Below are 20628 nucleotides of genomic sequence, written 5' to 3'. Positions count from 1 at the left end.
CAATGGAATATTATTCTGCCTTAAAAAGTAAATTCTGACACACGCTGTAACATGGATGAGCCATGAAGACATACATCAAGTGAAATAAGCCTGTCACAAAAGGGAAAACACTTTGACTTCACTCATATGAGGTGCTTATGTGGTCACCAGGAATGGCAGGGGTTAGAGATAGGGGCAGTTATTCTTGAATAAGTATGGAATTTCAGTTTGAAAAGATTAAAAGAGTTCTGGAGAAGAACAGTGTTGATGGTTGCACAACAATGTGAATGTACTTCATGCCACTAAACCATACATTTTAAATGGCTAAAATAGTAAAGTTTGTTATGTGTATTTTACTATAAATGTAAAAAATAGTTTTTTAAAGAGTTAACTTAAAAAATATATAAGCAGGCCCTGGCCGGTTGGCTCAGTGGTAGAGCGTCGGCCTGGCGTGCAGAGGTCCTGGGTTCGATTCCCAGCCAGGGCACACAGGAGAAGCGCCCATCTGCTTCTCCACCCCTCCCCCTCTCCTTCCTCTCTGTCTCCCTCTTCCCCTCCTGCAGCCGAGGCTCCAATGGAGCAAAGATGTCCTGGGTGCTGGGGATGGCTCCTTGGCCTCTGCCCCAGGCGCTAGAGTGGCTCTGGTCACAACAGAGCGACGCCCGAAGGGGCAGAGCTTCGCCCCTGGTGGGCGTGCCAGGTGGATCCCAGTCGGGCGCATGCGGGAGTCTGTCTGACTGTCTCTCCCCGTTTCCAGCTTCAGAAAAATCCAAAAAAAGAAAAATAAAAAATAAGCATATATATTCCAGAGGAGATATAGTAAATTTTTCATGATAGTTTGGGGGCGGGGGGGAATTTTACTCTTTAAAAAAACATACAAACAAAAAATATATACATATGTACAGTGTGTCCATAAAGTCATGGTGCACTTTTGACCGGTCATAGGAAAGCAACAAAAGACGAAAGAAATGTGAAATCTGTACCAAATAAAAGAAAATCTAGTCAGTGCAGTTTGATGTGGGCTCACACACAGATTTTTTAGGGCTCCTTAGGTAGCTATCCCGTATAGCCTCTACAGACTCGTCACTGACTGATGGCCTACCAGAACAGGGTTTCTCCACCAAACTGCCGGTTTCCTTCAACTGCTTATCCCACCGAGTAATGTTATTCCTATGTGGTGGCGCTTCGTTATAACGCGCCGATATTCACGTTGCACTGTGGTCACGGATTCGAATTTAGCGAGCCACAGAACACACTGAACTTTCCTCTGTACCGTCCACATCTCGACTGGCATGGCCGTGGGCTGCTCTGCTGTATACACGGTGTTACGTCATCATCTGTGCATGCGCACATGCTGCCACATCATCCTACAGAAACTGAGAGGGGTTTTCCTTTTATTTGGTGAAGATTTCACATTTCTATCGTCTTTTGTTGCTTTACTGTGACCGGTCAAAAGTGCACTATGACTTTAAGGACATATTGTATATGTATATGTATGTATATGTGTGTATGTGTGTGTGTGTGTGTGTGTGTGTTATTGAAATTTTATAAGTACTGTTAGTTCTGTAATAGAAAAACTATTTCAATCCTAGTTATTTTGGGGTGAAATGAAATATGCTGGGAATATGCTTTAACATACCAGAGCAAAAAATTAAAATAAGTGGAGAAGGGGAAATGAAACATACATTGTAAATAAAATGTTGATAAGTGTTGAAAAAAGATAATGAGTAGACCCTGAATTCAATCCACTATTCTGGTTTCTTCTGCATTAATTAGAAAGTTCACGAAAAATGTTAAATATTTTTCATCTACAATTCAAGAAAAACAAATGTATAACCTAAGTTTAATATACCTTCAAACATGAAATGTTTGAAGTTGTAAAATTATTAGTTTAGTTGGTAAGAATGCATTTTTATTATCAATTCTGAATCTCACACACATACAAAATTTATATAAGCCACACATTTCAGCATAATTCTTTTCTCTAACACAAATTAATTGTTTTCTTTTTCTTATTTATTTTTGGTAGGGTACTTTTTTTTTTAGATTTTATTTATTCATTTTTAGAGAGTAGAGAGAGAGTGAGAGAGAAGGGAGAGGGGCAGGAAGTATCAACTCCCATAGGTGCTTTGACAAGTGCAGGGTTTCCAACCAGCGACCTCAGTGTTCCAGGTCGATGCTTTATCCACTGCACCACTACAAGTCAAGCCTCGTTATTTTTTCAATATTCTACTTTAAGTAGTTTATAAATAATTTGAAAGTTTAATTCATTTGAGGTTGGTGAAAAATTAATGACACATTATAATAACTTTCAACCTCTGAAATATAAATTTCTTTCAAAAAGTTAGTATGGTTTATACTCATATACACTAGAAATTCCTAGAAACCAGGTACCAATGGTTAAACTATATAGGTACCTACCCACGAATTCAGTAAAACTGTCTCCAAAGTATTAAATAAGAAAAAAATGGTTAGGAATTAATGACCCTTTTCAATGCCTACAATATGCCAGGTTCATGTAATTCCAACAACCATGCTGTGAAAAAGACATATCTATCTAACAGATGAGTATGAGCTCAAAAAGATTGATTTCACCAATGTCAGACAAATAGAAACAAATTAAAATAAGACTAAAATTTAAGTTCTCTTTAAAAAACATACTCAAATAGCCCTGGCCGGTTGGCTCGGCGGTAGAGCGTCGGCCTGGCGTGCGGGGGGACCCGGGTTCGATTCCCGGCCAGGGCACATAGGAGAGGCGCCCATTTGCTTCTCCACCCCCCCCCTTCCTTCCTCTCTGTCTCTCTCCTCCCCTCCCGCAGCCAAGGCTCCATTGGAGCAGGGATGGCCCGGGCGCTGGGGATGGCTCCTTGGCCTCTGCCCCAGGCGCTAGAGTGGCTCTGGTCGCAGTGGAGCGACGCCCCGGAGGGGTAGAGCATCGCCCCCTGGTGGGCAGAGCGTTGCCCCTGATGGGTGTGCCGGGTGGATCCCGGTCGGGCGCATGTGGGAGTCTGTCTGACTGTCTCTCCCCGTTTCCAGCTTCAGAAAAATACAAAACAAAACAAAACAAAACAAAACAAAAAACATACTCAAATAGGAAGAAAAAGAACCAGAAAGTCCATCTTTGATGTAAGTAGGAAACACTGTAACTATAACCTGAAATACAACATATAAAGACAGAAAGCTAATGATGTAACAGTAAGTGACTTAAAATAAAAAGTTAATGTTAAGTCCCTACAAAATATATGGTAAACAATCCTATTTACTCTACAGTATTCCAGAAAGGATTAGAATTTAGAGGTACAGGGAGGGACGAGAGGAGAAACCCCTACCCTCAAACACACACACACACACACACACTCTCTCTCTCTCTCACTCTCTCTCCTCTCTGCCTTCTAAGGGAATGAGAGGTATGGTCTCCAGCAAAACTGAATCAGTGACTCCAGTATCAGAAGCATCCCACACAGAAGCAAAATGTTGGTATGAAAACAGGAAGAATAAGTGAAAATGTATAAACTGAATGTTAAGACTTGTAACTTGCTTTCCCTATCCAGTACTAGTACCCTGCCATCTAAACTCATACATTCTGCCAATCTTCTCCTCTCTCCATTATTCCACTAACACACAAACATAAAAATGAAGGACCATTATCTGAAGAAACTGAAAGTCTTCTTTTTTTTGTTTGTTTTTGTTTAGTTTTGTTTTTTACAGAGACGGAGAGAGAGTCAGAGAGAGGGATAGACAGGGACAGACAGACAGGAATGGAGAGATGAGAAGCATCAATCGTTAGTTTTTCGTTAAGCGTTGCAACACTTTAATTGTTCACTGATTGCTTTCTCATACGTGCCTTGACTGCGGGCCTTCAGCAGACCAAGTAACCCCTTGCCAGTGACCTTGCTTTTGCTCAAACCAGTTGAGTTCACGCTCAAGCTGGCGACCTCAGGGTCTCGAACCTAGGTCCTCCGCATCCCAGTCTGACGCTCTATCCACTGCGCCACCGCCCAGTCAGGCCTGAAAGTCTTCTTCTTAACCACCCAGAGAAAAAAAAGGTAAAAAACATGAGAATTCATTAGTCACTAAGCCGGGTTCATGCATGCCCAGTGAGCTTTCTATTACTTTTGGAACTTCCTTTTGACTATGAAGGAACTAAGGATCACACAGATATGAAGAAAGCCTCCAACAGAGAGACCTAAACAAACAGAAAAGAAGTCAGAGGAACCAAAACCAATGCAAGGAAAAGAAAACATGTAAAAGGAATAATAATTAATACCCTTAAAGAAGTAACAGATGTTGCGCCCCATGAAAATGAAGCAAGATAACAACAAACAAGAGCTCATAAAACATTTTTAAGCCTGACCAGGTGGTGGCGCAGTGGACATAGTGTGGGACAGGGTCTCAGAGGATCCAGGTTTAAAACCTCCATGTCACCGCTTGAGTGCAGGCTCATCCAGCTAGAGCAAGGTCTCACCAGCTTGAGCGCAGGGTTGCTGGCTTGAGGCCCAAGGCCCTCCCTCACCCCCTAGTCAAGGCACATAGGAGAAAGCAATCAATGAACAACTAAGGTGCCGCAACAAAGGACTGATGCTTCTCATCTCTCTCCTTCCTATCTGTCCCTCTCACTAAAGTGTGTGTGTGTGTGTGTATGTGTTTGTGTGTGGTGTATACACCGTATTTTTCGCTCCGTTAAGACACACTTTTTCCCCCAAAAGTGAAGGGGAAAATGCCCATGTATCTTATGGAGCAAATGTTCACTTTTTTTTAGCTGCTGTGGGGTGCTGCGCTGGTAAACATGTAAGATGAGGGCCAGTGGGAGCTTAATCATGCCCTCCACGGTGGGGTGCGGAACCCCGTCATCTGCTACATGATCTCCTGGTTCTGGTTTCCAAGGTTGCAAGCAGTGCAGGAGGGAAGGCGAGCAATGTTGTGTGGGTGCATTCTTTCATCTGGCATCTTCGAGGGCAAACGTGAGAGGCGCACTGCAGCAGTGGAGGCCTGTGCTGCAGCTGCTGGAGCTCTGTGTGAGGTGCTGACATCACTTGCTGCCCTATGAGTGCTTGACCAGTTTAGAGCATATATTAGCGAAACCACAAAAAAACCCTTAAAGAAATGAAGACTCATCTAGCTCTAATTCCTGGGGGTCTTATCAGCCAGTTGCAACCTCTCGATGTTTCCATCAACAAACAGTTTAAAGTCTTTATGCGAGAAGAGTGGGACAAATGGATGGCTGCTGGTAATCATGATTTGACACCAACTGGAAGAATGAAGAGAACCACTATCACTCAAGTTTGTGGATGGGTGAAAACATCATGGCAGTCAGTGAAGAATGAACTGTGGTACAGTCATTCAAAAAATGTGGCATTAGCCTGACCAGTCGGTGGCACAGAGGATAGAGCGTCGGACTGGGACACAGAGGACCTGGGTTCAAGACCCCGAGGTCACCAGCTTGAGCGTGGGCTCATCGGGTTTGAGCAAGGCTCACCAGCTTGAGCCTAAGGTCACTAGCTCAAGCAAGGGGTCACTTGGTCTGCTGTAGCCCCCGCCCCCCGGTCAAGGCACATATGAGAAATCAATCAATGAACAACTAAGGAACCAAAACGAAAAACTGATGTTTCTTATCTCTCTCCCTTCCTGTCTGTCTGTCCCTATCTGTCTCTCCAACTCTCTGTCTCTGCCACAAAAAAAAAAAGTGGCATTAGCAATACCTTAGATGGCACTGAAGATGGTATCATATAAGAAAATAGTGAAGAAAGTGATACCAGTGATTGTGAGCAACTGCGCTTCTTAAATTCTGACTCTAGCGATGAGTTCCTGAGGTTCCCAGACAACTAGGAGAGTATTTGAATATTAAAGTCTCTTCTCATTTGTTAAAAACAGTGCTAATGGTTGTTAATACTGCTGTTGAGTTTACATTGTTGAAATATTATTGTGGTATATTTTAATAAATATTTTAACACACCATTTGGTTCAGATTTTTTTTTTTCTTATTTTCCTCTTTAAAACCCTAGGTGTGTCTTACGGTCAGGTGTGTCTTATGGAACGAAAAATAAGGTGTATTATTAAGACACTGAAATGTTGCCAGACCAGTGGATGGCACAGTGGATAGGTCCCAGGTCCAAAACCCCAAGGTCTCCAGCTTGAGCACAAGATCATCAACATGAGCCCAAGGTCATTGGCTCAGCTTGAGAGCCCCCATCTCCACCCCATCAAGGCACACAAGAGAAGAAATCATGATATGGAGATTTTTTTTTAACATTATAGAGGGAAGGGGGGGGGGAGGAGCAGGAAGCATCAACTCCCATATGTGCCTTGACCAGGCAAGCCCAGGGTTTCGAACTGGCGACCTCAGCGTTTCCAGGTTGACACTTTATCCACTGCGCCACCACAGGTCAGGCACAAGAGAAGAAATCAATGAACAATAAGTGCCACATCTACAAGCTTCTTATCTCTCTCCCCTTTGTGTGTGTGTGTGTGTGTGTGTGTCTCTCTCTCTCTCTCTCTCTCAGAAAACAAAACAAAACAAAAAACCCCTGAAATGTTAAAAATTTAATGAAAGGGTTCAAATCTCCTAGATATCTGAACAAGACAACTTTTTTTTTTTTAATTAATTTATTATTTTTTTACAGGGACAGAGAGAGTCAGAGAGAGGGATAGATAGGGACAGACAGACAGGAATGGAGAGATGAGAAGCATCAATCATCAGTTTTTCGTTGGGACTCCTTAGTTCAGGGGTCCCCAAACTTTTTACACAGGGGGCCAGTTCACTGTCCCTCAGACCGTTGGAGGGCCAGACTATAAAAAAAAAACTATGAACAAATCCCTATGCACACTGCACATATCTTATTTTAAAGTAAAAAAAAACAAAATGGGAACAAATACAATATTTAAAATAAAGAACAAGTAAGTTTAAATCAACAAACTGACCAGTATTTCAATGGGAACTATGCTCCTCTCACTGACCACCAATGAAAGAGGTGCCCGTTCCGGAAGTGCAGCGGGGGAAGATAAATGGCCTCAGGGGGCTGCATGCGGCCTGCGGGCCGTAGTTTGGGGACCCCTGCCTTAGTTGTTCATTGATTGCTTTCTCATATGTGCCTTGACCACGGGCCTTCAGCAGACCGAGTAACCCCTTGCTGGAGCCAGTGACCTTGGGTCCAAGCTGGTGAGCTTTTTTTAGCTCAAGCCAGATGAGCCCGCGCTCAAGCTGGCAACCTCGGGGTCTCGAACCTGGGTCCTTCCGCATCCCAGTCCCACGCTCTATTCACTGCGCCACCACCTGGTCAGGCCAAGACAACTTTTTGAAGATTAAATTTTGAAGCACCAACATTGCAAGCCAGACAATAAGGGACACCTCCAAACTTGAGATGCTAAATGACTTCCAATTTAGAAATCTCTTAACAGCCAAATAATCAAGTGTGAGGGTAAAAATAAAATCCTCCCAAAATATTCCCATGCAGTCTTTCATACTAATAGTAGAGGAAACCAAAACGAAGGAATAAACCAAAAGGAAGGCATGGGATCCAGAAAACAAGGATTCAACTAAAATGACAGAAATTCCCAGAATGTCAGCTAAGGGAAGTCCCAAGATGACCGCTTTGCAACAGGTCAAAAGGAAACCATGTAGACCAAAGCAGGAAGGACAGCTATGGAAGGGATGGATGACTACAGGAACAAATGGAACGGGTAGGTACGTCTGACAGTTCTGACCATGTGGAAAATTGTAATGAGAACCATTTTATGAAGCTGCTGGAGGGTATAGAAAGACTCCGCCAGACAAAATTCACCTAACGAAAAAAATGATTCATGAAAAACGAAGAGTTACATAAGAAAATGAAATCACAGTAAACTATCCCAGCACTGACAGATTTTGGTCATAATGATGAAAACTCTTAATATGAATTTAACCTAAAGTTACAGAATAACACTATTTGAAAAATGAGGGAAACTCTAGTTTGATAAAGCTTTGAACATCTATCCCTTTTAAATCACTGACATTTACATACCTCAAATTAAGTATTCAATTCTAAGAAAAGCTTCTGTTTTCATTAGAATTAAATTCTATAACTCCATTTTCAAGTAAAAATTCAGTAAAATGACGTGGTTGTCTTGGGATACTTCACATGGTCATCCTAAGAAAACAAAATAACTGCAAAGGAAAAACTGACAAAAATTATAAGATCTATGTAAGTCTTACTGGTTATACTCGAAATCAGTGAAGGCATTCTATTATCTAATAATGTTTGTTCTGTTGTTTGCTATAACTCTAAATGCTGGATACCTGCAGTACATGCCCCGCTTTTACACATTTACTGATGCAGTAAGTTATTCAGTCTTACAGGAAAATGAGCTGTGATCTCTTCAGCTGATTTACCTCGGTAAGCACCACAGCCTGGTTATTTATCACTGTTAAAAATCTCAAATGGCCTGACCAGGCAGTGGCGCAGTGGATAGAGCGTTGGACTGGGATGCCAAGGACTCAGGTTCGAGACTCCGAGGTCACCAGCTTGAATGCAGGCTCACCTGGTTTGAGCAAAAGCTCACCAGCTTGGACCCAAGGTCGCTGGCTCAAGCAAGGGGTTACTCGGTCTGCTGAAGGCCCACGGTCAAGGCATATATGAGAAAGCAATCAATGAACTAAAGTGTCGCAATGAGCAATGAAAAACTAATGATTGATGCTTCTCATCTCTCCATTCCTGTCTGTCTGTCCCTGTCTATCCCTCTCTCTGTCTCTGGAAAAAAAATTTTTTTTTTTTTAAATCTCAAATGTTTTGCACACTTTCTAAGAAATTTGACTTTTACTTGGTAACTCAGACTATCATGCAAAACAGCTGCAGCACTATGAAAGAGGCTCTAGGTATACAAGGCATCAACCCATATACTGAGCGGGCCTAGACTGGTTTGCTTTTATAATTCTCTGTTCATCACTCTTAACTTTTAAATTCACTGTCAATAATTCTTTCTCTTTCTGAATTCACCCACATTTTAATGTTATGAGATTAACAAAAACAAATTATCATGCTTCTGACCTGAATATTTACTAAATGCTCTGGCAAGCCCTTTCATACATATTTCCATTTAATATAAATAATTTCTGTTAGAACAGTAGCCAATGTAAAAAATGAACAGTTCTTACTAAAGACTTAAAAAACTACTACAAATAAATAAAAGGAGCTTAAATGCTTAACAGAATTGAGAAGCTAGATCTTTTAGATTTTTGGTTTTTTATTTTTTGAAGGATCTATTCTTTGCATAGGTGTCTTAATAGGTTACTTCTGTTCTGACTCAGACTGTTCCTCAGTGAGCTGTGGAGTAACTGAGAGGGTTTACTGAACTATCCTATGTGCTATCCGATGAATATCCAACTTAGAGTAACACTAAAAAGAGTTATATATACCTTAAACAAGACACCTGCAAATCCATTCACTAAGATTTTTACAAAAAGCCCCAAGAAATACGAACTGTATAGCACATTAGGGCTTTTATATTTGTAGTTATAACTATATTGAATGTATTTATGTAGTCTTGTTATTTTAATACTACTGTTGTTAAAGAATCTTAATTGATTAAAACAACTTTAATTAAGTTATAGCTGAATTTTAGTTGGATACAGACACTTCTCAAATTAAAGAGAGGTTTTCACCATTAAATTTACCATCAATACTGAAAAGCAACCCTTTTATTTTATTTTTTCAATAACACAGCAGCATTTCTGTCAAACAACAAAAAACTGAAAATCTTACAAGTGATAATATCTAGTCACTAATCAAAAAAACTTAAATAGGTCATGGAAAAACATCTTCCCCACATCAGGCTTAATAAGGTAAACTGTAGCCTTCAAAGGAGGATTCTAAAGTAACTTAAAAAACTAGAAAAACTTCTAACAGCCTTTCACTTTATGGGCCATTTATGTGCTCCATAATTTAGGTCAGAATTGTTGAAGAATGCTTACTTATTTTCAGCCATTCCAATACACTGATAATGTTATACCCATATTCACTTCCTCATTCAAAGAACTTAGAAAAGCAAATACACTGCTTACATATTGCAATGTACGGAACTTCCAGGCAATTAAAACTTTTAAATGTAACCATTAAAACAAAATATGTAGCTTTAAAATACTAATCACCTTAAATTCCAGACTAAAGTGGTATAAAAACCACAAAAGCAACACTCTCCAAAGATGAGAGATCTTGACCTTGTGCCAGAGTACCTGATGGCTACGCTTAAAGTCAGCTTTATTTCTGGCAAAACATCAAGGAAAAAGTAACTGTTGCTACATAGTCCTTTACAGCATTAATTGTGAAAACATCCATTCTAATTCAAATATAGAGAATTTTCGTGATGTAATTAAGCTACCATTAAATCAGCAATGCTAAACCGCTTGACGTTTCATTTTTTCTTTCAAAACAAAAATACTTTGACAATACTGTGTATCAATGTGTTTATATTAAAGATTATTATATAGTTTAAGCTTCTGATCACATAAAAACCTAATTTTCAACCAGTCTCCATGTTGTACCACAGTCAGACCCTTGCTATCAACAGCGAAATAGGTAGAACCATCAATTTTAAAGAAATGATTTCTGAAAATTATATGGCTAGCCTACATTTTAAAACTGTCTAGCCGTGTCTGAAAAGGACGCATAGGAATTTGCCTTTTTCTGATGCTAAACCATTTTGAAGCCACTTGCTCTGGCCGCAAAACGTTAACGCTCCTGCTTTTATAATTTGCTGCAAGAAGAAAAAAAAGAGAAAAGAAAGGGAAGGAAAGAGAAAAAAAGAATATGGCTGAAAATTCTTCCTGAAGGATGATGTTTCACACAGGACGACTCAGGACAGTCGAGCCTATGGAGCGAAAACAGAGGAGGGAGGGTCCCTAGGAAACAGCGCACTTCGGGCCCTGCACGCCACCTCATTTCCCTAATAGGGCTGAAAAGCTCAGGCTCTGGCAGCTTCCAGCTGACGCCAAGGCTCCCCACACCCCCTTTTTTGACAGGATTTTTTGGCGCTAGATAGAACCTTGCCACAAATATGACTTCCACGATCAAGTCTAAACAGTCAAATAATCAATTGAGTGTCTTTTACTGGACCAAGCCCTTCGCAACCCCGTTCCCTCCCATGTCTCTCCGTAGCCAAACACTCCTAGGCGGGTCTTCCAGACCCAATTCTACAAATCTTCAGCGCATTAAGGCAGAAACGATACACAAGATAAGAGTTTCGGCCGTTCCCCCACTGCGACCGAAATTACAGGCTCCATTTCCTGTCCCCACGAGGGCTGCAAAATCGCCTCCAGACAGGCGCACGCGGCTCCCGCGCTTCCCCGGCCCGGACCCCGCGGACGTCCCGGGCGGCGGGGCCGGGGCGTCCTCCGCTCCGCTCCGCTCCCCTCCGCCGCTCCGCTCCCCTCCCCCCTCTCCCCTCCCCCTCCCGGCGCCAGCACCCACCTCGCGGCAGCGGCTTCACCTCCCCGTTCTCCTCCCGGGCGGCCCCGCCGGCCTCGCCCGCCCCGCCGAGGCCGTGCCGCCTCCGTTCCTTCTCCCGCTTCTCCTTGGTCCTGCGAGGCTTGGCGGCGGCCGGGGAGGCGGCGGCCGGCGGCGGAGGGGGAGGCTGAGCGCGCAGCAGCGGAGGAGGGACCAGCAGTGTGCGCGGCACTGGCGGAGACGAGGCAGCGGAGACTGAGGACGGGACGGCCGCGCCGGCGGAGGAGAAACTGCTCGGAGCACAGGACGGGGACGGGGCAGCAGACAGAGCGGCGAGGCTCCAAGACGCGGGGCTGCCATAACCCTGAGGCGAAGGCGCCGCCAGCGGCTGCGGCTGCCTGCTGTTCCCGCCGTCGCCCCCGTCTCCGTTCAGTCTCCGCGGCGCCTTCTTCTCCTCAGTCCGGACCTTCTTGGCGGACAGAGGACCCGGTGGGTCCCGGGAGACGGTCTGCAGCTTGCCAAATGGTTCTTTCTCCGAGATGGTAGCGGCGGCAGCAGCGCTGCTTGCTGGGCTCGGCAGTTCCGCCATCTTGCGCTCCTGTTGTATTTACTCTCCTCTGCTCCCGGGCGCGGGACAGGGGCGGGCCCTCAGTGAGGGCGGGGATGGGCGGGGCGTCTGGGCCACCGACCGGGCCCTTCATTGGCCGAGCCTTCCTGAGGGATCCATCTAAAAGCCAGTCAAAGATGCGAGTCTGGAGCCGAAGAGGCGGGACCACCAAGTGGACCCGCTTCGGAGGTCACAGCTCCGCGGGGCGCGACTAGCGGACCAGAGAGCTGCGAGGGGAGGGTCTTCCATTTGTCGCCAGCGTAAACTCCGGTGGCCCGTGAGTGTCTGGAAAGAACCCCCAGTCCAGACCCCAAAATTTGCTCCGGACCAGGTCGCGCTCGTTTCTGCCTCGATGACTTTGTCCTATCCCGTTCTTTTCATATGTCCTTTTGGTCCCCCCACCTCTTCGCGCCCAGAGTGCCGAATTTCGCAGATGCTCAGCTCAAAGGAGAACATTTTAACCAGAAAAGAAAATTCCCTTCTTGTTGGCAGTAGTCGATTGATGGGAAGGGCTAAAAGTCACTTGGTGTTTTGACAAGATTTGTTACTCTTGCTAAAATCGTCAATTCTTAAACTTTGAGGGAGATAACTTCCTGCAAACCCTGAACTTTTGGATTACGTCTGAGATGGAAGGTAAGAGCCTCTGTGGAAATTTTTTTAACTCTTGTGATTGGACCCTTAAAGATTTCAATTTTATTATAATTACTTTAAATCAGAGTCCCTAAGAAAAGTCCGTTAGCTATATTTATAGGTCTTTGAAAAGCAGTGATTTTTAAAAGTGTAGTTTAGCGTTTAGTTCGTATCCTAAATAAAGTGTTGATGTTTTGTAAGTGTGTGCTTTGATTTCTAGTTTAGAAGGTAAGGAATTTGGGGAGATGGATTACAGTAATCAAAACGAGGAGCACTATTTTAATTTTACTCTACGGTCTCACGTGATATTGAAAGTCAAAAGAATAGATTGTAAAAAATAAAAATAGTCAAATCAGGAGATAACCAGTCAAAGGATATTTTGAGTCCTAAAATTAGAAGACCTAAATTGCCTGTAAACTTTAAGGGAAACAGTTAAAAGTAACTATGTAGGATTGCCAATACTTACTTGTGACTTAATGACGGTGGATTTTTGTGTCCTCCCCCCTTACTTTAATACTGGTTTGTAGACTTGTTTTTTGAGGTGCCTCCAAATTTTAAAGTGGAAGTTTTTACTTCCTTTAGTATGTAACAATGAAAGCAAGTGAAAACTTTGTAGTTAGAATTCTCTGGCAGCGGATGTCTTCATGAAAAGTAGCATTGGTGGAAGAGTGGGCAGAGAGGATAGATAGAGCTGGAAATCATTTGCTATTAACTATCTTCTTTTTTTTTTTTTTTTTGCTATTAACTATCTTTGTGACTTGCATCAGGGTGCTTCATCTGTCAGACATCTGTTTAATTTGTTAAGTGAGTAAATTTGATTGCATGATCAAGGTCCCTTGTCACGCTTTAAACTTTCAACTTCTGCCTGCCGTAATCAAGAACCTTTTCAAAAATCGCACTGAAACCATTACAATTAAAATCGCATCTTGCCTGACCTGTGGTGGCGCAGTGGATAAAGCGTCAACCTGGAATGCTGAGGTCGCCGGTTCAAAACCCTGGGCTTGCCTAGTCAAGGCACATATGGGAGTTGATGCTTCCTTCTCTCCCCTTCTCTCTCCCTCTCTCTCTCTCTCTCTCCTCTCTAAAAATTAATAAAAGTAAAAAAAAAAAATTGCATCTTAATTGTTGACGCTTAGATATAGGAAAGTGTTTCCTGTATACATTATTGTAGTGCTGGGGAACTTGTACCACTTACTCCTTCATCTCCCACGCAGAAGTCTGGAAAATCTGACTACATAAAGGCTCAACCAAAATGAACTCTCACTGATGTGAATTTGTTACACCTTGCACTATATGTACCATTTTAAATTCGCAGAGCCTGGGTAAGAATGGCTATGGAGGCTCACATACCATATGTCCCAACTATTTGTTAGAAGTCAAGATGATAAACTATTTTAAAAATACATGTTCTACTTTTACTACCTTTACAAATCTACTTAAATAATAATCTAGAAGACCAGGGTTAAATTTCAAATTCTTAAGACTTTTAGAGCCTGACCAAGTGGTGGCGCAGTGGATAGAGCAGGGGTCCCCAAATTACGGCCCACGGGCCACATGCGGCCCCCTGAGGCCATTTGTCCGGCCCCTGCCGCACTTCTGGAAGGGTACCTCTTTCATTGGTGGTCAGTGAGAGGAGCATAGTTCCCATTGAAATATTGGTCAGTTTGTTGATTTAAATTTACTTGTTCTTTATTTTAAATATTGTATTTGTTCCCGTTTTGTTTTTTACTTTAAAATAAGATATGTGCAGTGTGCATAGGAATTTGTTCATAGTTTTTTTTTATAGTCCGGCCCTCCAACGGTCTGAGGGACAGTGAACTGGCCCCCTGTGTAAAAAGTTTGGGGACCTCTGGGATAGAGTATCGGACTGGGATGTGGAAGGACCCAGGTTCGAGACCCTGAGGTCGCCAGCTTGAGCACGGGCTCATCTGGTTTGAGCAAAAGCTCACCAGCTTGGACTCAAGGCCGCTGGCTCGAGCAAGGGGTTACAGGTTACTCGGTCTGCTGAAGGCCCGCGGTCAAGGCACATACGAGAAAGCAATCAATGAACAACTCAGGTGTCACAACGAAAAACTGATGATTGATTCTTCTCATCTCTCTCCGTTCCTGTCTGTCTGTCCCTATCTATCCCTCTCTCTCTCTCTCTTCCCCCCCACCAAAAAAAGACTTTTAGAGATGTCAGACTGACCCAGTTCTCTTCCATTCCTAGCCTCTTCACCTACCACACCAAAAGGGACCATGCATGCATGCAATCAACATGTCAACACCCCTCACCCCCTGCAAGCAGTGAGTGATATGTTCAGCAACTGGGTCTGCCTTCAAATTTAGCCAGTCTAAAAGAGGAGTTCAAGCTCCAGGCAGGCATGGCCCCCTAACCTCTAGACACTTTGCCCTTTGTATCGGAAGGAGGGTCCCTACCCAGGTCTAATAGCAATACTACTATAAAACAAACTGAGTTATCTTTCATGTATTCAGCCGTTTCCTTTCAGCTAGGTCATTCCTAACAACATTAAACAAGGAGAGAGTTTCCACCACTATCACCAGTTCCTCCCGGCTTCATCTCTACTAGCACTAAAACCACCCACTTTTCTCCATGCCCACCCCCTCTCACTAGCTGTAGTACTCCAGTCTGCTGGGAACTACCAGTGTTGTGTGGAAGAAACCTACTCAAGATGCAAACTTATGTCAAGAGGAAGAGGGGAAGGCCTGCCAAGGGAGGCAAAGAAAACCTGAATTTTCTTCTCCCTTAGCTTTTACTGATCAGAAGAAGAACAGAGGTAACAAGATCACAAGGTAGGGAGGCCAGATGATAAGGGGGAAGAATGACTGATGGCCATTTTGCTGACATAGAAAAAGGACTAATTTGGGTGAGTACATTCTTTTTCTCTTGCTAATTAGCAAGCACAAATGAAGGGGCAATCTAGAACCTCTAGGCTAATTTTCTAAAGCTGTACTTTCTTTTGTGTCTGCACAAAGGTCACTCACTCAGTTTCCTGGTGTTTGCATTCAAGAGACATTCACTCAGGGCTTTTAACTAAAGTTCCCCAACCCAAGTCATAGAGGGTTCCAGGTTAAATGGGCGATTCCTTACAACTAGCCTTTTTCCCCCTAGTTTCATTATATTCTAGTATTCTCAAATCTCTTTTCCATTCTACCCAGAATGCTCTTTTCAAAACCTAAATTGATCATGTCACTTTCTGATAGAATCAGTCAGAGACCGAAAGACCAGTGTAATAGGGTTTTTGGGTTTTTTTGTGTGTGGGGGGTTTTTTTGCATTTTTCTGAAGCTGGAAACAGGGAGAGACAGTCAGACAGACTCCCGCATGTGCCTGACCGGGATCCACCCGGCACGCCCACCAGGGGGCAATGCTCTGCCCATCCGGGGCGTCGCTCTGTTGCGACCAGAGCTACTCTAGCGCCTGAGGCAGAGGCCACAGAGCCATCCCCAGCGCCCGGGCCATCTTTGCTCCAATGGAGCCTTGGCTGCGGGAGGGGAAGAGAGAGACAGAGAGGAAGGAGAGGGGAGGGGTGGAGAAGCAGATGGGCGCTTCTCCTGTGTGCCCTGGCCGGGAATCGAACCCGAGAATTCTGGATGCCAGGCCGACGCTCTACCACTGAGCCAACCGGCCAGAGCGTAATAGGGTTTAATGAAAGGAAACCTGCCGGGCTCTCTGTCTCCTAAGGGAGAGCAGCTCCCGGTTCTCTAACAGGTAGGGTTAAATAGGGGATTTGAGGGTGGAGGCTGGTGGTCATTAAGGAAAATGTCTCTTTCAGCAATTTATGTAAGATTAACCATAAATAAGCTAGAGGACCTTCCACACCCGGATGCCTGGGAGAAGGTTTTCTGGAACATCTAGTTTGTCAATGTCTCTTAGTCCACTTAAGGGAGGAGGGGGTCATGTCCCCCACCTGCAACCCTATCACTTTTCTTGCTTCAGACCTGTCAGTGGCTTTTGTTGCTCTTAGGATAAAGAACAAAATCCTTAATATGACTTCAAGATCCATCATGATCTATCCCCTTTGTAAAGCCAGTATTCATGGTCACCATCACAGCCGCCTGGCCAGTACAGGTTCGCATTTGATTCGAACAGATGGTAATGAAACAACAGAGCCAAGAACTGGTGGGCCATTATCTTTAATCCTAGCTGGCACCCAGCGGGCAAGAAATATACACAGTGGGAAAACACTTCCCCTTCCATTCAGGGCACTCAAAGCCACTGACTTATCCGAGTTTCCTAGAATCAAAGGTTTCTATCTCACCAGCCTTATTCATCTCTGTTCCCCATCTCCTTCTCTCTGCACAAACTGGCTTCTCCTTCAGCACTCCACCATCTTGGCTGCTTCTCCTCTCCTCCACGTGGCCTTCCTCTGCTCTCCTCTCTAATGCTAATCTCAGGAACTGAGAGAGAGGAGAGCAAGCTCCCAGTCTGCCCCATTTTATAGTGTAGAAATCAAAACCTTTAATCCAGTATATGAACAAGGAAGTCTCTGATACAAAGTCACTTAGGGTGGGAAAGGCTTAGTCTATGATTATAACTTGCATGAGTTGATGGACAGTGGTACCATTTACTGAACAATATTTTTGATAAATTATCATCATCCTTCCATCTCTGAAATCCTAAACTACAGGGTTTAAATGTTTAGCTCTCTTATTACTTGATACAATACCCAATACCCTTCCTTTGACCTCTAAATAGCTCTCACACTCTAGGTCTTTTTCACCTAATTGTAGTTGCCAAATAAGATACAGGACACCCTGTAAAATTTGAAATTCAGATTAACAAAAGAATTTAGTATGAATATGACCCATATAATATTTGGGGCATTTTTTTTTTTTTTTTTACAGAGACAGTGAGTCAGAGGGATAGACAGGGACAGACAGACAGGAACGGAGAGAGATGAGAAGCATCAATCATTAGTTTTTCATTGTGCGTTGCAACACCGTAGTTCATATGTGTCTTGACCACTGGCCTTCAGCAGACCAAGTAACCCCTTGATGGAGCCAGCGACCTTGGGTTCAAGCTGGTGGGCTTTTGCTCAAACCAGATGAGCTCGTGCTCAAGCTGGCGACCTCAGGGTCCTGAACCTGGGTCCTCTGCATCCCAGTCCGACGCTTTATCCACTGCGCCACCGCCTGGTCAGGCAGGGCACATTTTTTTATAAAGGACTTTTTTCTTTGTCTGAAATTCAGATATAATGGCATGTCTTTTTTTTTTTCTGATAACTCTGGCAACCCTATACTAATCTGTCCTTTCTATACTTTCTTCCCTATCCAACCTGAAACCTATGGTATATAATTTGTACCAAACATCTCTCAACACTTCAGTTCTTCACACTAATTCTCTTCAACTCTGTGCTGCTAACCCCCAACCTCAGGTCATTGCCTCTGCCTGCTCTTCTGCATCTAGGCTGATGAGCGTCTCTTCCATTTAACTGTTGGGGATTCCTAGGAATATGTCATTGCTCTTTATCTCATTCTACACAGTTCTATATAATAATATTCATCACAGTGTCTTCTGATATAAGTGCTTAACCATCTTAGATTTCAAACTACAAATCTTAGACTCTTCTTGAACTTCTTTTTTTACTCCGCAGTCAGTATTTGTAGTCAGTTTCTCTTCTCGTTACTGCTTCTTGCCTTCAGGCCTCAGGTCAGCTTGGATTATGTCAATGATCTCTTTCCTAACTGGGTCTGTCTGCCTCATCTTTCATATTCTAAACTCTTCCCTCCTCTATGCTGCTACCAAAATTACATTTCTAAAATATAGACCTGGTTGTGCTTCAGTCTCTCTCTCTTTTTTTGGAGAGGGGGGGGACAGAGACAGAGAGGGACAGATAGAGACAGACAGACAGGAAGGGAGAGAAATGAGAAGCACCAATTCTTCATTGAGGCACCTTAGTTATTAATTGATTGCTTCTCATATGTGCCCCGACTGGGGGCCACAGTAGACCAAGTGACCTCAACCAGCGACCTTGGGCTCAAACTGGTGAGCTTTGCTCAAACCAGATGAGCCCACGCTCAAAGTTGGCGACCTCGAGGTTCGAACTCGGGTCCCCTGGTCCCGGCCTGGTCCCCAGTCCGACGTTCTATCCACTGCACCACTGCCTGGTCAGGCACTTTGAGCCTCTTAAGTGGTTCTTTTTTGCTTACGAAATAGAAGTCACACTTTTTAGTGTAGACACAGGCATTCTTGATATAACCCTAGCACTCCTTTCTCTCACACTCCTACAGCTTCCCTGTTTCATATATTTTAAATCTGTGTAGTTGCCAAAAGAGCTGCACTTCCTGCCCCTCTATGCATTCTATTTCCTGTCTGGAATATCCTAATGAAGTTATCCTTATCCTTCAAGATCTGGTTCAAGCATCTTGGTACCATGCCTTCTGACCTGCCAAGTCAGAGTTGATCATTCTTTGGTGCCATCATCATTCTGCCTATGATTATTTAACTCATTGGTCTCTGCTTCTAGCCTGTGAGCATCTCAAAGGCAGGAATAATACATTATTTATATTTGTATGCATAGGACATGGTCAGTGCTCAATAAATATATTTTGGAAAGAAATATATAAAGTAGAGCTGTGTGATCTTTGTGATGAGGACCAGACATTACAAACTTAAATGCCAAGTGGTCTTGGCAGGTTAAAAAATGATAAAAATAAGGCAGGTTGAATATGATATAATAGGAAATGGTAAGGACAATGGAAAACTGGGGATACGTGCCTTATCTACAAGTTACATTTGTATCTCAACTCTAGGTATTGGTCCCATATGAAGATGGAATGGGTCTACTTGCTAAAAGTCTAGAATTTTTTTAAAATTTTATTTAGACAATTAATTTTAACGGGGTGACATTGATCAATTAGATTACATAGATTCAGAGAAAACATCTCCAGATCATTTTGACATTTGATTATATTATATTCTATACCCATCACCCGAAGTCAAATTGTCTTCTGTCACCTTCTATTTGTTTTTCTTTATGCCCCCTTCCCTCGCCCCACCCCTTACTTCTCCACCCTTCCCCTCCCCTAACCACCACACTCTTGTCTATGTCCTTGAGTCTCAATTTTGTGTCCCACCCATGTATGGAATCATACAGTTGTTAGTTTTTTCTGATTTACTTATTTCACTCAGTATAATGTTATCAAGGACCATCCATGTTGTTGTAAATGATCCAATGTCATCATTTTTTATGGCTGAGTAGTATTCCATAGTATATATGTACCACATCTTCTTTATCCAGTCATCTATTGAAGGGCTTTTTGGTTGTTTCCATGTCTTGGCCACTGTGAACAATGCTGCAATGAACACGGGGCTGCATGTGTCTTTACATACCAATGTTTTTGAGTTTGGGGGGTATATACCCAGTAGAGGGATTGCTGGTCATATGGTAGTTCTATTCTTAATTTTTTGAGAAACGACCATACTTTCTTCCATAATGGTTGTACTACTTTACATTCCCACTAACATTGGATGAAGGTTCTTTTTCTCCCCAGCCTCTCCAACACTTGTTATTACCTGTCTTGTTGATAATAGCTAATCTAACAGGTATGAGGTGGTATCTCATTGTAGTTTTGATTTGCATTTCTCTAATAGCTAGTGAAGATGAGCATCTTTTCATATATCTGTTGGCCATTTGTATTTCTTCCTGGGAGAAGTGTCTGTTCATGTCCTCTTCCCATTTTTTTTTATTGGATTGTTTGCTTCTTGTTGATTTTTATGAGTTCTTTGTATATTTTGGATATTAGGCCCTTTTCTGTGCTGTTGTTTGAAAATATCATTTCCCAATTAGTTGGCTGTCTGTTTGTTTTGTTGCCCATTTCTTTTGCTGTGCAAAAGCTTCTTAGTCTGATGAGGTCCCATTCATTTATCTTTACCTGCACTTGCCTTGCTTTTGGAGTCAAGTTTATATAATGCTCTTTATGGCCAAGGTCCATGAGTTTAGTACCTATGTTTTCTTCTATGTAATTTATTGTTTCAAGTCTTATATTTAGGTCTT

At 43.0% G+C, this 20628-nt stretch overlaps 1 protein-coding gene and 1 long non-coding RNA gene across 2 annotated transcripts in view; one reads left to right on the top strand and one right to left on the bottom strand.

Moving 5' to 3' along the window:
• RSBN1L (round spermatid basic protein 1 like) overlaps positions 1 to 12014 on the bottom strand; it is a 97440-nt gene extending 85426 nt beyond the window's left edge. Inside the window, exon 1 of the mRNA XM_066354452.1 lies at positions 11418 to 12014. Within this exon, the coding sequence (XP_066210549.1) occupies positions 11418 to 11982 (565 nt within the window). The 5' untranslated portion in view covers positions 11983 to 12014. The remainder of the gene's footprint in view (positions 1 to 11417) is intronic.
• A 110-nt stretch (positions 12015 to 12124) lies between these two features.
• The window catches only part of LOC136384247 (uncharacterized), a 59781-nt gene continuing 51277 nt past the window's right edge, over positions 12125 to 20628 (top strand). The window contains exon 1 of the long non-coding RNA XR_010747552.1: positions 12125 to 12633. This is a non-coding gene — a long non-coding RNA (uncharacterized lncRNA). The remainder of the gene's footprint in view (positions 12634 to 20628) is intronic.

This window comes from Saccopteryx leptura, chromosome 12, assembly GCF_036850995.1.
Source record: "Saccopteryx leptura isolate mSacLep1 chromosome 12, mSacLep1_pri_phased_curated, whole genome shotgun sequence".
In the NCBI taxonomy this organism is placed as follows: Eukaryota; Metazoa; Chordata; class Mammalia; order Chiroptera; family Emballonuridae; genus Saccopteryx; species Saccopteryx leptura.
Note: the sequence above shows the minus strand (reverse complement) of the source record. Positions and strands in the feature narration are given on the sequence as shown.